Source organism: Melanotaenia boesemani, chromosome 21 (genome assembly GCF_017639745.1).
Source record: "Melanotaenia boesemani isolate fMelBoe1 chromosome 21, fMelBoe1.pri, whole genome shotgun sequence".
Taxonomy (NCBI): Eukaryota; Metazoa; Chordata; class Actinopteri; order Atheriniformes; family Melanotaeniidae; genus Melanotaenia; species Melanotaenia boesemani.
This window is the reverse complement of record NC_055702.1, coordinates 15020244-15036706: the sequence shown is the minus strand read 5'-3', so window position 1 is coordinate 15036706 and position 16463 is coordinate 15020244. Positions and strand designations below refer to the sequence as shown.

General features: G+C 39.3%; 2 protein-coding genes across 9 annotated transcripts; both read left to right on the top strand.

The window, feature by feature from the left end:
* Positions 1-122: 122 nt before the first annotated feature.
* Positions 123-6118, top strand: atxn7l3b (ataxin 7 like 3b). Of its 6 annotated transcripts, none has more exons than XM_041974489.1 (9): positions 126-234; positions 767-815; positions 919-1042; positions 1173-1305; positions 1452-1623; positions 3385-3485; positions 3615-3637; positions 3724-3769; positions 4583-6118. In XM_041974489.1, exons 3-9 carry the CDS (start codon positions 992-994, stop codon positions 4660-4662), a joined length of 606 nt encoding a protein of 201 aa, XP_041830423.1. In that variant the 5' UTR covers positions 126-234; positions 767-815; positions 919-991; the 3' UTR covers positions 4663-6118. The 6 variants fall into 6 exon arrangements, with proteins under 6 accessions (XP_041830421.1, XP_041830423.1, XP_041830419.1 ...); XM_041974485.1 differs by having other exon boundaries at positions 177-289; XM_041974490.1 differs by having other exon boundaries at positions 203-285.
* A 693-nt stretch (positions 6119-6811) lies between these two features.
* smarcd2 (SWI/SNF related, matrix associated, actin dependent regulator of chromatin, subfamily d, member 2) lies at positions 6812-15730 on the top strand. Of its 3 annotated transcripts, XM_041973528.1 has the most exons (14): positions 6812-7179; positions 7257-7459; positions 8729-8919; positions 10247-10289; positions 10379-10501; positions 11282-11407; positions 12054-12149; positions 12303-12404; positions 12508-12669; positions 12885-12982; positions 13348-13483; positions 13580-13702; positions 13836-13937; positions 14037-15730. In XM_041973528.1, exons 2-14 carry the CDS (start codon positions 7310-7312, stop codon positions 14088-14090), a joined length of 1506 nt encoding a protein of 501 aa, XP_041829462.1. In that variant the 5' UTR covers positions 6812-7179; positions 7257-7309; the 3' UTR covers positions 14091-15730. The 3 variants fall into 3 exon arrangements, with proteins under 3 accessions (XP_041829462.1, XP_041829460.1, XP_041829463.1); XM_041973526.1 differs by having other exon boundaries at positions 6812-7459; XM_041973529.1 differs by having other exon boundaries at positions 6814-7459; positions 11288-11407.
* The last annotated feature ends 733 nt before the right edge of the window (positions 15731-16463 follow it).

The following is a 16463-nucleotide window of genomic DNA, read 5'->3' as shown; positions in this document are numbered from 1 at the left end:
AACAGGAAACAAACAGGAGAAAGGGTGGGAAATTTAGTTTCGTGCAAAGCCAAACGAAAATACATTTAAACCGAAAGTTTCATGAGGAAACAGTCACATGCGGTCCTGGATGATAAAAAGTTTGAGCAAGAAATCTGACCGTGCAGCGGCGGAGGCGCGTCGTCGAACATCGTGCAGCGATCGACTGCTTCGGTCTGATCTCGCTGACGTAAATATGGATGCCTGCCGAAATCGGTAAATAAACTCAATTAAGGGATTCGCGAAGCTGTGGTGGCTGTATTCCTCGTAGGTGAGCTTTCTGTTGGGGTGCTAGGGTGGTGGTTATTCCTCTGTCGGGTTTTGTTCGGGGAATGGAAGGCGGACAACCGCAGTGCAGCAAGAAGCCAGTGTTGGGTTCGGGGAACGAGCAGCCTCGCTATTGAAAGATGTTTCCTCAGTTGCTAAACAATTCAATAAATGCGTTACCCTGTCTGTAACTCCTCAACTCAGTCTAATACATTTAACGTGGTTAGCTTGTGCCTGTATTTGTTTTTGACCTGGTGGGTTTGTGCGCACGATACCGCCTCTTCTGTTACCTCCTGGCATTTTCAATTCCTCCAGCAGCAGCAGCCTATTCATAGCCACGCTCTTTGTTTTCTTCAAGGTTTCAGCTAAGCTACTTTCATTGAATGGTAATGCTCGGGGTGGCAGTGAAGTGCAGAGCTTATGTCATGTTTGGCTTCTTCTCTGTCTACATCGTTAACTTGCTGTTTTGTGTTGTTCGCAGGCTATAATCGTGGGAAGTGACTCCCTAGCTCCTTGTTCAACGTGCAGTTGTGAGTACCTGCGTCAAATGTTGACCACAACCAGATTGGCATCCGTTGTTTTAGCAGGATTTCGTGCCACCGCGTTGCTTACTGCGGCTCTCTCCTGCTGCAGCCCTGTTTTGGCCAATGCTTGCTGCTCTACAGCATGACCACAGCAGTGTCTGCTCATCTGGTAGTTCTGTCAAATGAAAATGGAGGCGGTTTCAATGTCCAGCCTGGACAACAGCAAGCTGGAGGTACAGTGGAGGAAGGCTACACTGTAATAATACAGCAAGCAGATTTAAAAATTCACATTACAGCTGCAGAACTGTTGGGGTTAAACACACAGTTGTGACCACCCACACAAATGTTTCTCCTCTCTGGCAGGCCCTAGCTCAGGACATCCTGTCTGACCTAGTGGAGGATGCATGCCTGGGTCTGTGTTTCGAAGTCCACAGAGCTGTTAAACAGGGCTATTTTTTCCTGGATGACACAGACCAAGAAAGTATGAGGGACTTTGGTAAGCACAATTGTCTTCCTGTTTATGTCACACATCAAAGACTACATTAAGACAGTGAAATCTCTATAAACATCAGACCATTCCATGTGATTAACTTAACACAGCGGTGAAGTTTTATTTCAAATCTTGATTTTTTTAATCTCTAGAAATTGTGGACCAGCCAGGATTGGATGTGTTTGGCCAGGTGTACAACCAGTGGAAAAACAAAGAGTGTGTATGTCCCAACTGCAGCCGGAGCATAGCTGCTTCACGCTTCGCCCCACACCTGGAGAAATGTCTTGGAATGGGACGGAACAGCAGTCGTATAGCCAACCGCAGGTATGACGGTGAAAACGACCAATGAATGAACTCTGTTCATTTTAGATATTGTCAGTTTATTGGACTCTGCCTGTGTCAGTATTAGGGCTGTCAAATGATGAAATTTTTAATCATATTAATCACAGCTTACAAATTAATTATGATTAATCACCATTAGCGACTATACCTGAAATGTGCCCATTTGTACTGTGAGCCAATGCATACAAATATTTAGCATTACCTGATCTTCCCTTGGGTAAACATCAGATGTCCAAGGGTCAGTAAATGCATCATGTAATGTACTTCTATTTGTTGTTCTGCATCATCTCTACCATGCTCTAGATCATAATGCAGAATTCATATAGCATCATCTCACCAATCATCTACACATTATCACATGATGATAATATCTGTCATAAAACCACCAGATGTTGACAAATGAAGTTAAACAGCTGATATTGATGAAGAAACTCTGATAAAACTGATGATCTAGCTAAAAACACAGAGGTCTCATTTGTGCCCCTGTCTTGCTGGTCAGTGCTCCTGCCTGGTACCCCCCATCAAAACTTTTCCAGACCCGCCCCTGCATAGCTGAAGAATAAATCCTTTCTACGACCTGTCAGCTACTGTGTTAGAGAAGGGTCCTGACAAAAAACAAAACTTTGTGATAAATATGTGCCAGTATGAACCATGAACTGCTAGATTTCTTCTTTTCACCTAAATGATAAACAAACGCTACAAGAGAGATGATATTAGTGACAGAAAAGCTGATCACCGTCAGCTATCATGATTCAAGGAACAACAGGAGGAGCAGATGAGAGAAGACCAGAGAGCCACTAAACCAGCCACGACTGTGCACAACGCAGGAAAAAAAAAAAGTGCAGGTGTGAAACCCTTTCAATCTGAAAAGTGTTGGTGTTAAAACACCATCTTCCTCCACCGTGGCGACTCTCATGTGTTCCATCAGATTTTTTATTTATTTATTTATTTTTTTTGATTATCAAATCCATCCATAGAGTCAGCAAGGCTCATCTTCTCCATCTAGATGCCTCCATGTCCCGCCGTCACAACGGAGAAATGAACAATGTATTGGGCTTGTTATGCCATGCATGTGTAAATTGCTTTAAAAATATTAACACAATTAATTACATGGGCAGCTTCACAGCAAGAAGCTCGCTGGTTTGAGCCTCGGCTGGGGGGAGTTTGAAACTGGGGGGCGTGGCCCGTGCATGCGTGGGTTCTCTCCGGGTTCTCCAGCTTCCTCCCACTATCCATAGACATGCATGTTAGGCTAGTTGGTCACTCTAAATTCTCCCTAGGAGTGAGTGTGTGTGTGAATGGTTGTTTGTCCCTATATGTGTTGGTCCTGCGATGGAGTCCAGATGGAGTCCAGTCCCTGTCCAGGGTGTACCCTGCCTCTCACCTGTTAAATACTGGGATAGGCTCCAGCTTACCCGGGACCCGTAATAGACAAGCAGTAGATAATGAATGAATTAATTACATAAATTAGTTACCGCCTTTAACGTGTTATTTTTGACAGCTGTAGTCAATATATTATTCCACTGCTGCACATCACACATGTTGTAGTTATGCATTCAGGCAGTGCTATGCTTCTGAACAAAATTTGGATTGCAAAACACAGAAGTTTTAAAAGAATACTTATAGCTTTCAAATGCAAATATCATTATCATCCTGTAATGTATTTGCTTTGTGATCAGAGTATTATTTCAGAAAATAGTGCTGAGTGTGTGTGTGTGTGTGTCATGACTTCTTCTTTTCCAGAATAGTCACCGGTAACAACACCAACAACAAGTCAGAGAGTGACCAAGAGGATAATGATGACGTCAATGATAATGACTGGTCTTATGGAGCAGAAAAGAAAGGTGATGCTCTCAAACGACTTTACATTTCACACTGATTAACTCATTGAAACATATGCTTATATATATATATATATATATATATATATCTATATATGTATTTTTTTATCTCAACATATCTTTCTTTTGCAGCAAAGAAAAGGAAATCAGATAAGGTCATTTTACTTTTACAATACATGAATGCATTTATTATCCATATATTTCTTTTAATTATTAAAATATATTCTTATTTGTACCTCAGAATCCAAACTCGCCAAGAAGATCTAAATCATTCAAGCATAAAAGCAGTAAGTGCACACTTTTAAACTCCTCCCAGCTAATCACACTTACTCTGCATCAAATGATAACCTGACAGTATGTGTTTCTATACTGTATAGCAGCAAGAATGTTGAAGCACTGAAATCCCCTGTAAGGAAAGAACGGGTGAGGGAATGCAGCGTGATGCATTCCTTCACCAGGTCATCCTTTTATCAAACTTGCAGGCACATAAAGTAAAGCTAATTAAGACAAGGGAAGCCCGTTCATCACGCAGTGACTGTTACATTTTATCTGTAAGGTTAGTGGGCATCTAGAAAGGGGTGACACTGATATGGGGGTGATAATGCTTCAGCTGTTTTAAGGGTTGACAGATCTGGACTGCAGGGAACTAACCCAGACTCTTATCACGGAGCTATGTTTCTGTAATTTTTGCAGACCGATTTGAATTTGTTTTGCTGGAACAAAGCAAAGCCTTCCCAGAAAAAGATGTCATCACAATAACAACAAATATTGCTCCAAAGCCTGCATACGATTCCTTTATTAATGTTGCCTTCATGATTACTAAGAGGGATATCAGATTTTTATTAGTCAGACCACAGGACAGTTATTGTCTTCCTTTCAGCCGACCTTTAATACGAGTCGGCGCCTCAGAAGGTGGTGCCATTTCCATATCTTACATGCATGTTAGCGTTTTAACTTGCACTTGTAGATGTGGTACTGAACTGATGATGTTTGTGTTCCCAAGCACATGCAGTGGCTTCCATTGTTTTGTAAAGTGTATCCAGTGTGTAATTTGCTACCAGGATTATCAAATGAATGACTTCCTTTTTATTTCTCTGTAGGCATGATGGGCCCTAGACGTCGTATGGACAACCAGGAGAGCCCACGCATGTTGATGAAAGACGAGGCATTCACTCAGTAACACACTCGGCTGCAAACACGCGTTCTTGTACCATTGTGTGTGTGATCAAACGCACAAAGGCACACACAAGGGAGACCAATGGCACTTCAGCTTCAGCTCATAATGTTGTCAAACCAATGGACGTTGATGTTAAAAGTGACATTTGTGGTGTTTGAAGCAGTCTTGAACTCCCACTCTATACTTGACAGATTTATTTTTATTCACCAAGTCATCGTACCAACATCTTTTTTTCCCCTTCTGTTTAATTCATTTTCACTTCAAAACAGTGAGTATCAAAACATACAAGTTGCTGCAGAGAGGAAGACTGTGGTGGGATTGATTCAGCAGCTGAGCAGAGACAGCAGTGTCTACAAATTCAGTATTTTATTTCTTGCAATATAATAAAAGATGAGTACTGATATTTCCTCATCTTTTGAAAGTATCATTCTTTAAAAAAAAAAACATTAAAGACAATCATTGCTAATGGTTTGTCTTTCATTTTCACATTTTCTGTCAGGGCTGTAGTTGTTCAGCTGAATCACAAGCACCTCTGTTCGTTGACCACCTGTGGAAACTTGTTTTAAAATTTTCAGTCAATGAACTTCTAATTGTACAAGCAGGTACCTGCAGAAAGCAGGTTTTTTTTCGTTTCTGTTTTGGTGGATAGATCATGTTTTCTAGCATTCAGATATGTTCTTTGTATCATGTGTTTACATAGTAAAGGGTTACATATGTCTTTGGTGTGGTGTGATAGTGTAAATATTCTAATAGTTGAATTGCTGCTATCATGGCTCAGTTTGTTTCATCTGTCTAGCATAATAAATGATTTGTTACCTGTCATAAGGTTTTTTGTTCATTTGAACGCAGCAGATACTGGACTGACCAATAGGGGGTGCTGTTGATCAAATGATCTACACATTTTATTTTGACGGGTCGCTATGGATGACAGTACAAACCTTACCAAGCTTGAGCTATTAAACTCTTAATTTATTTCAAGAGGAAGCCAGTTACGTTACCCTTTTGTGTGCTTTTTCTCTGACTGCAATATATAGTAAGTAAATTTAATTTATAAAGTACCATTTAAAACATGTTACAATTTGGCAAAAACAGACATTAGAAGCAAAAATATCAACCAGCAAAGCTATTTAAAATGTGGAAACACTATAAAATATAAGGAAAAAGTCATTAAAATCAAGTAAACTTGTTTCAAATGATATATAGCAACACAGAGCAAAGAAAAAAAATGACACACTTTTAGTCTTGACCACAAGACTGAATGAGTAGGCTTCAAACTGGAACTTTTAAGAGTTTTCTTTTTCAAATTTGGACTGTATTAGCCAATTTTTAATGTTTTAAATGTATCTGCTCTTAAGATGTTCTCATTTGTCAGCTGTCATAACATTTCATGATCAATACTACATTATGAAGATGCCTTTTTTTTATGTAAAGCATCATTAAAATTACAGGTGCCTTTTTATGTTATTACAGTTTATTGTATTTTATATCATTAATTTCTTTCATGATAGGTTCTTAAAATTCCAATATGCTATGAAGTAACCAAAACTGTTAAGTGATGTGGGGTAATATCCACAGTATTAACTGAAACTGTAGGCTCAGGTCCTGAGGTGGTGGAAGAGTAACTTATCTACTGGAAAGTCAGCAGTTTGATCTCCGAACTGTCTGCATGTGAATATGTTTTTGAGCAAGATGCCAAAACCATGGTGTCTGTTGCATTCATCAGTGTGTGTGTGTGTGTGAGTGACGGAGGAAAAAAGCTCTGCAGATGCCAAGATCTGCAAACATTTTAAATGAAATTATATAATCTTTAGACCCTTAAACGGTGTTTAATCACACTGAAAGAGGCCTTGGGATGTGAAACACAAACTAAAACACACACACACATTTTGCCAAACAAAAATACAAAACCAGACAGCATCCGCTCTGAAAATACACGCACACACATATACACAGCAATATTAAAATGAAACAAAACCACAGCATAGCCTAGAAAATGTCACACCATTGTCTATAATGCATGACCTAATGATAAACCTCACAAATATATTCACATTAAGCATTCTGACGTTATCTAAGCATTTTTGTTTATTAGTTTCTTTTATCGTGTTCATCCCACAAGGGGCAAAAATTTGACGCTGATCGAAACTAATGTTTGATGAAATTTTGAATTGCGTAATTTCCGAGAACAGTGAAAGCAGCATTTTCAATCGCGTGTGTGGGCAGAGATCAGAATCAGAGAACTTGAATTTTCTTCAGGACGCTGACTTTGTGACAAGTCGGGTTTTATATTTTACATTGCCCTTCTTGTGAAACAGTGAAGTAGCTATTAGCTGGCGATGTTCTCTTGTGTAGACACGGGGGGGAGGTGACAAACAGCAGTCACCGCTTGTAGACCAGAAAGCGAGCAGTTACATGGTAGAAGGATATCCCGGAACTTGAAACGGTCGGAAACGAGCTAACATTAGCTAGCTTTTTGTTGACAGTGTGCTTGCTGTCAAAACCAGTCAGACTTCAACCAAAGTACTGGTGGTTTCCTAAAGCTTCTTTCTGACTTTTCTGGGTGGTGGTCATTTACATCTCTTCCTAATTTTATTTAGACTGCAGTTCGTTTGAAGTTTCTGTCACTTTTAACCACTTGTGGATCCAGAAGATGGCATCAAGAGGCTTCACGGGTCCTCAGATGAATCCGAATATGAACCCCATGAATGTAGGACACACTGCGGGCATGAGGATGCCCGGGATGCCGCAGCCCCCGTCGGGTTACCCCAGAAGCATGAACAACGCTCCCCAGTATCCCCAGGTTGGTTTTTATTTTAGAGCTCTTGATAATAGAAATTGACTAAGTGAAAGTTGAGAATAGCGTTATGCTTTTTTCGTGATGTTTATGCTGTTTTGACGGCTTGTAAAAGCAGATGCTGACATTAATTGTACTTTTGTTGAAAACTACCCACAACAAGAACAACTTCAATTTAATTGCCATTAAAACATCGTGTTGACTCTACTTCCGCCATTAAAAAGAACTCTGACTTTCTGCCGTCAGTTAATTAAAAATAACTTAAATATTTTGCTAGCAGATATATCATGATGTACCAATAATTAAACAGACTTTAAGGTTAAATAAGTGCCACAAAAATGTGTTCTGTTCAAGTATGAACGAAAAAGTCACGTGGTTGCCCTCACTCTCCTGTCAGTTGGTGAAAACAAAAGTAAGTTTATCATTATCCCCATCTGCCCAGGGGCAAGCCTGCATACATTATCCTAGTTTTGCCACCATCTGCAGCTTCATGTGGTTGTAGCTGACATGCACCATTACAACTGATCCTCTTTGGAAGTTGGTTCCATAAGGGTTCAGATATTTATTTTTCTGCTGAAGGAGAGACTGAACAATTTAAGATGGAAAAGTCACAAGCTGATGAAAACCCTCTTAAGTTTTTTTTTTTTTAAATCAAAATAACCATTGAGAAAACATCATAGCTGAAAACTGAAATTGCAGCCTTGATTGGCAGTGATCAGGAAGTAAACTGATTGTAGTCATTTGCTGATGTCGGCGAGCTCCAGATGCACAAACTTCTACTTTACTGTCAAGTTCAACGTGGGATTCAAACCCCAGCGAAGATGAATTACTGCAGATAACATGTACACGGTTACCCTCACAGCATTTCACAAAATGGCACACCCGGATCACATCCGTGTTTTAGTTTTGTCCATTTAATCCTAATTCGCAGCATTTCTGTGATAAAGTCCTAAAAACGAAGTCACACATCATTCTGCTGCCATAGTGTGCGATATCAAAAATATTTGTGAAATTTGATCAAACGTTTAGCAAAACAGAACTCTTTTGTGTTTCAGTCTCAAACAGCTTCATTCTTAGCAAGTTGGATTCTTGTGATTGTGATCTTGGAAAATCTTATGAGAAGCCAACTCCTTTTAAAAGTTAGTACTTTTAGCTGATAAAAATAAGAAGTAGAACAACTAAAGATAAGCCCTCTGTAATCAGCGGAAAAAGAGTTAGGATTTCGGGGATCTTTATGAACATGACATAAAAGCTCCAACCTCTCCTTTTCTTTAGCGCCCTGGAATGCCATCCAACAGAGTGGGAGGCCCCATGGGGGCAATGGGGGGTCAGCTGCCTGGGCCCTCCTATGGTGGTGGTAGCATTCCCATGCGGCCAGGCATGGGACCCCCTAGCATGGACGCCTCAAGGAAACGGTTTCTTCAGCAGCAGCAACAGCAAGAGGCGCTGGGGGGCCTGAGACGAGGGTAAATAAGGAAGAGCTGTTGTTTCAGGGCAGGCACACAAGAGTTATAATGCTCAGTGTAAAGAATTAGCATTAGTTAAAAAAAAATACAGGTAGACCCATGGAGACACACTCATTAACAAGAGAGACCGGTTTGAACAGACATCTGTAACAATACAGAATATAAATTAGTTCATTTAAAAGGCAAAAGCAGGCTATCGCTATGAAACACTAAAAAAAAGAGCAGTTCAAAGATGCTTTCTCCAGTCCCTTGAGAGTAACTTTAAATTCCCCTGATGGGATCAAGGGGGGCAGCTTTGGATCCTGCTGAATCCTGTTTCAAGTTGAAGGAACAGAGCAAGAGACTGACCTGTTGCCAAGCTCAGCACGATCTCAAATTCTCACTCAAACTCAACAAAATAAAATATCCCATGTGATTGGCATTGGCCAATCCTGCTTCCAGTAATCAGTAATTTGGTAATCAGCACTAAAAATTTAATTTATTATGTTTCTGTTTCTTGATGTAATGACTCTAAATATTCACTCAAGTGTTGTGTAAATTTGCCGCTCAGCTCAGATAGACACGAGGATAGCAGCGTCTCATGACTGCCCTTTGCTTTCATAGCAGCAGACAGAAGTGGGTATTTTTTTCACTAATCAGTGACACACTTATAAATGTAGTGGGCCATAATGTGAGGCAGCATTTAGTCTTATCCACAATGAGTCTGTTGTTGAGCCAGGTTTATTTTGAAACTGAATTCTCAGTATTAGGAGATTAGTGAGCATCAGTGCTCAAAGCGCCATCCAAATTGCTCATGAAAGCACCAGAGAATGAAGTCATAATGAGGGGTAACTGTATAACTTGATTAAAGAAACTGTCTTGTGAGGACGGTGATGAGTGGAAACCTCAGGAAGACTTTTAGAAGATTTAATAAAAACAAAAGTGAATATGTTCACTCTAAATTCTTCCTAGGAGTGAGTGTAAGTGGTGGTTTTTCTCTGTGTTGGTCCTAAGATGGTCTGGCGACCTGTTCAGGGTGCACCCTGCTTCTTGCCTGTTAATTTCTGGTATAGGCGCCAGCTTTCCTGTGACCCTGAATTGGACTAAGCAGTACAGAAAATGAATAAAAGAAAAGTTAATATTGACCAACTTTGTGTTATTGCACTGTGAAGTTGTCATTATGCTTTTCTTGTATATTTGTTAACAAAAGAATGAGACACAACATGGCAGGACCCAGTTTAAGGCTCTGATATCCTTGGAAACGGGATCTTCTGTGTATTATAGAGTGTTGTCATTTGAGGTCCTTTAAACACCCTTCATGTGATACTTTTTTTTTGTGGGGTTTTAGAACAAAAAGACGCAAGATGGCCGACAAGGTTCTGCCACAGAGGGTAGGTAAATTCCGACTCCCAGAATCATTGAAACGATTAAATACAGCTGGTTTTAATCCATCAATATTCAATATTCTGCTGTTCTTTAGATCCGAGACCTGGTCCCAGAGTCCCAGGCCTACATGGACCTCCTGGCCTTTGAGAGGAAGCTGGATCAGACCATTGCCCGAAAGCGCATGGAGATTCAAGAGGCCATTAAGAAGCCCATTATGGTATCCATTCTTCATGAAGTGTGGCGTGGTTTTTAAGAAAACTAAAGGGGTATTTTAAGCTGATTTTTAGGTGTTGGAAGCCTGATTACAAACATAGTTGTGTGTTCAGTTTGCGACCAAATTATCTGAAATACAATAACAAGCATAAAGGGAGGCATCCGTTCCTCCTCTTCTTAGAGATAGATACGGCAGGCTGCCTCCTAGTTAAACAGATAATGGATTAAATAGTTTCCTCTAAAATTTTTCTTTGAATTGCAAACTTGCTTCGTCTGATTTAAAAAGTTTTCATAATTCATTGTTAAGATTAATTTATTGCCATAATTCAACAATAAATTGCTCTTGTCCAGAAATATTTGGATGAGTACGAGAACAACTCTGTAATGTGAACAACACGTTTCAGCAGCTAAATGACCTTGGTGTGTCGCCTCAGGATGAGGCGTTGGCTGTTTTGTTTTCTTTGGAGATGATTTCAAGGTTAGTATTTGCATTTGTAAGCAGTGGCCATGAACCGTAACGGAAGCAAAGCACGCTGTTTAAGAAAAGCCTGCAGAAAAAATGTATTCATAAAAAGTGCAGGAGCCATTCCATGATACAGAAAACCTCTTCACACTCCAATGAGGTTGTGAATATTCACCATTTTAACTGAATCTGCAGGTCAAGCTCATATTATTAGATAACAGCAACTGAAATATGTTGTTGAAACAGGCTCAAATTTAAGGATGTGTGTATATAATCAAGCATACCTTTTTTTTTATTTGCTTCTGCTTGTTTTTACTTCTGACTCAGCAAAAGCGCAAGCTGAGGATCTACATTTCCAACACTTACACTCCCAGCAAACCTGACGGAGAGGAGGCAGAGAAGGTGTCTTCCTGGGAGCTGAGAGTGGAAGGCAAACTCTTGGAGGAAGTAAGTGAACAACGCAGCAGGCACTTTTCTCACACTGTTTCGCCATCCTCTTTTTTTTTTTCCTGACTCCCAAGTATTTCAGTCTCAGTTTCTGAAAATTTCACTTGGCCTGTGTCCTTGGCTCAGGCCACGCAACCAGATGTGTGTTTACAGCTTTCCATATCCCACCCCACAACTGCTAACATACGCGCACACACACACATGCTTGCTCATGCGCTCTGTCGAAATGCAGAATTGAAACCACTGGCCGTTGCATACCACGAGCTGACATACCTCCCCTCCCTCCATCAATTCCAGCTCAACTTATTGTGTCATCCGAGGCCACAGCAGAAAGATTTTTTTTTTTTTTTAATTTTTCTCTTCATGCTTGTTGGTTTAGGCATGTGTAGGAGCACTGCATTGAGCAACAGAAAAAAGAACTGGGAAGGAAGGAGCAAAAGGGGTCACGTAAAGCAAACAGACTTTGACAGGGCAATGCAGCGGGTGGGGGTGCAACAGCTTTTTCTACTCAACAGTTTGGTTCTTCAACCCTGATGTGGTCAGAGCTAAACAATGCAGCTGTGGACTGACACTGCAAAGTAAGGAAACACTGATGGCAGCCTCATTGTTCTTTATTTTTACACTCTTTTATGCTCTGTGTTTTCAGCCTGGTAAGCAGAAAAGGAAGTTCTCGTCTTTCTTCAAAAGCCTTGTGATTGAGCTTGATAAGGAGCTCTATGGACCTGACAATCACTTAGTAGAGGTACGACATGAAATGAGTCATGTATGCAACTACCTTAGATTAATGTAGACACACTGACACTAAAATCCACTGAGATTGTTGGTGATTTTGGCTTTAATTGGACAGAATGGGGGAAAAATCTGTTCTGACTGTATGGACATGTTTATCTTCCAGTGGCATAGAATGCCCACCACTCAAGAGACGGATGGTTTCCAGGTCAAAAGACCAGGCGATGTGAATGTTAAGTGCACTCTTCTGCTCATGCTCGACCATCAGGTAGCATGCACTGTGTTATCTCATAGTTTGTGTCATTTCCAGACTAACTGGCTTGCTTACTTTTTTCAACCAACACTTGTATGCTCCCTATTCTTCTTTTTAGCCTCCTCAATACAAACTGGACCCACGTTTGGCTCGTCTTTTGGGTGTGCACACACAAACTCGGGCCTGCATCATGCAGGCTCTCTGGCTCTACATCAAGAACAACAAACTACAGGATAGTCATGAGAAGGAGTACATCAACTGCAACCGCTATTTCAGACAGGTATGGATGAAGTTTATGAGTGTATAATTATATAATTAACTGTAAGAGGAAATTTATGCACAAGCCAAACATTTTGTTGTGTAAAAGTAATACTGTTAAACTCACAAACATGAAGTATATAAGTATCGAGTGTTAATACTTACTTTCAGGATCCCACTCTGAAGCTCGTATGCGTTTTGTGTCTAACTTTGTTTTTTTAACTAAATGCTGCTCAGATCTTCAACTGTCCGCGCATGAGGTTCTCTGAAATTCCCATGAAACTGGCAGGTCTGCTGCAGCACCCTGACCCCATTATTATCAATCACATTATAAGGTACAGCAGTGTGGATGATTATGGCTCCTTCTGTGTTTTGTGTCTCTGTAAGTGTTGAACTTCTGTCTACTTTCATTGTTTTCAGAGTCTAAGTTCTCACTTCCGCCACCAACTCAAAAAGAGATGCTAATCGTATGCTAACTGTGTTCTAACTAAAGGTTATATTTATTTGACTCTAATATTAAGACAATATATGAAATAATGAAGCTTTTGGGTCTTGAGCTGAGTAAGGGTGGGCTGAGGCGGAGTGGAAAGCTGTCCTCTATTTTGTGGAATTAATAGTTGAAATTCTCATTGAACGTGGATGACACCTCCTGGTGGGCAGCAGTCAGCATCTCTCCTCCATTTTTATGTCCCCTGAGCAGCGTGGACCCCACAGATCAGAAGAAGACAGCCTGTTATGATATTGATGTGGAGGTGGATGACCCATTAAAGGGACAAATGAACAGCTTCCTGTCCTCCACGACCAACCAACAGGAAATTGCTGCTCTTGAAATGAAGGTTCTGCTTTTCTAATACATCACAGGCAGTCTGTAGTAATGGCAATGAGATTCCTTTTGATTTTCAACAAAGTTTTTTATTTTTCTTTGACTTCAGATTCACGAAACAATTGAGTACATCAACCAGCTTAAGACAGAGAGAGACTTCATGCTGAGCTTCAGCAATAATCCACAAGAGTTCATCCAGGACTGGCTGAAGTCTCAGTGCAGAGATCTGAAGGTAAATACCTACTCGAGCTACTATTTACAACCTCATTCTCAGAAGTACTTTATAGGAGGATTTCAAGTCTACAAGCCTGAAGTTGTTTAAGTTGCGGTACCTTGTGTTTAGTAATCCATTTGTGTTTCATCAGTTAATGACAGATGTGACCGGAAACCCAGAGGAGGAGAGGAAGGCTGAGTTCTACCAGGCACCTTGGATGCCAGAGGCAGTGGGCAGATATGTTTACTCCAAAGTTAGTAAAAATAGAAGCTAAATCACTCAACATTATGAATGTTTATGGGCAGATCATTGCTGTTTCGTTGTACACTGACACTGTCCCTCTTTGTTGCAGGTGCAGCAGAGAAGACAAGAGCTGGAGCAAGTTTTGGGCATCCGACTCACCTAAAGAGATATTCTAAGTGTGTTTACTCATGAAATGTTAACATTTGAAACTGGAACAAAAGAATCTATTGTTGCAGTTGAGATAAACAAAGCCATACTGAGTTTATGGGACCAAAGTGCTAATTCACTTAAATAATGTTGGCCTTGCATTGTCTGCCGTTTGAGCCTGATAAGATGTCTTTGTTTTTCTTATTGTTGTTTTAAATGGTACAAAATGTGGAAGCAGTTTAAGCACTGGTGCATTTAAGATGTTTTTATGGTCCCGCTGTGTGCTATTTTGAAGCGGTGTCTTTTTACCTTTTAAAGCCATAACTTTTAGATAAGGGCAGTACCAGGAACTGGGAGGTATGGATTAAGGATTTCATTCCAGTGTATATATAAACTTACTTTAAGGCATTTATATCAGAAATTTAAATTGTATTCTTAAAAAAAAAAGAAGAAGAAAGAAAAGAAGAAAACATGGAATTTTTTCTATAAATATAATTTAGCAACGTTAGACGTTTTCTTTTATTTGGGGTGGGTTTATGATTTGAAATGAAAAATTGGTGAGAAAGATGATTGAACTCACTTGTACAAGAAACCTGTGTGCAGCTGTTTCTCAGCATTTTTTCCCCTAACTTTTCATGTTTTCATTTATTGGTGTGTTTCATTGGCTGCGTTCATATGTACAGCAATATTCTGATATTTACCCAGTTTAAATTTTACTCTAATACACTTCTATGTAAATAACATCTTCTCATTACCTTAACCAGAATACGGTATTCTGGATAAGTAATCATCAAAATAAGCTGTGTGAATGCCGACCTTACTCCTGTTATGTACACATTTAAGTGCCTTAATTGTGAAATTATGACCTACCAGAGTTTTCATAGCACCTGGAAACAAACGCTGCTGCTTTATGCTTTCATCTCCACATATTAGCAACTTTGTTCTTGTTTTTAAAGGACACAGTCGATCGTTTTGGACTTGTTTTGATCAGGTTGCTTGTTTGTCACAGGATATGGCAACACCTGCTCCAAAGCAAGGCTGTTGTCCAGAAGTGGATAGCTGTGGTTAAATAGAAGATTTTAAGAGAGTAGAAGTTTTAAAAGATATGGATATAACAAAGACTTTAAATGGGCACAAATATTTCAGTTGAATAGAGGATAAAACATAGGGATTAAACTATTATTTAATGTGTAAACATAAATATTAAATGGAATTTCCTGTATGCAACACATATTAACACCATAATTGGCGCATTGTCTTATTTAAAATAAGGTTAAAGTTAGTATATTGCTGTGCATGCGTACAAAGCCATTGTTTTAACATGAAGAACAGGAACTGGGGCACATTTTGGGGAATGAGGAGTTCAATACCTCACAAAAAGGTTCATAGCTATTGATAAAATGTAAGTGCAGCTGTTTTGTCAAATTAGCAAAAAAAAAATAAATAAATTTAATTTAATCTGAGATGCTCTTTTGTTAAGCTTTTAAGTTGTTGAAACATTCTGTTAATGTGCCAAAATATGTTTGTGAGAAATGTTGTCTGCACAGATTTTTGTACAGCTTCTAAGATGTTTGCATGTTTTTTCATGTTGTATCTTTCAAGTCTTTTTTATATGCATTTTAAGTATTTTTTTCAATAAATCTGCTTCTGAATGTTTATTTTAAATACTGTGTTTTAAACAGGGCTCATTGTAAAGGAGTCCCTATTTTAATTTAATTATATCCCATCGCATTGTTATCATAGATGTAGGTTTGTATTCATATCTTGAATTGTTCAGCCTCTACTTCTTATTAGCGCTGTAGTTGTGCTTGTGCATGTTTGGACTGGTCATAGCTGAGATGCCTCTGCAGGGCCCCTGTTTCAACAGGTATGTCTGGTTTTAGCTACTTAGATACTCCTAAAATGAGGATAAATCCAAATAGTCATGAAAAAAGTACACCCTCTTTTAATTCTTAAGGTTTAAATATATAAAAATTTAGATCTGGTCTTTGTCACTTGTAAAGTGAGATAAATTCAACCATAAATGAAGAAAAAAACATGATGTGTAATTCTGTCCCATTAATGAACAAAAACTAAGCCAAAATGAAAGCACTGAAACAAAAACAATAACAAAGAAAAAAACAGTTTATACTTTAATATGAATTAGAATGGTCATTGCATATGATTAATTGATCAGTGTGTTTGGAGCATTCCAGTGTGTGTTAATGTCAATAAGGAAAAACATGAATGATGTTTTTAGAGGAATAATTTTTTGCCCATTAATCTAGGAAGTGTTAAAAGGCCATTTGCAAACTATCTGAACTTCATCATTGCAGCAAAAAATATTAACCAAAACAAAGTAAAGAAGTGAAGTAAAATTTATCCCCAATGTCAGGTCTGTGCCACACAC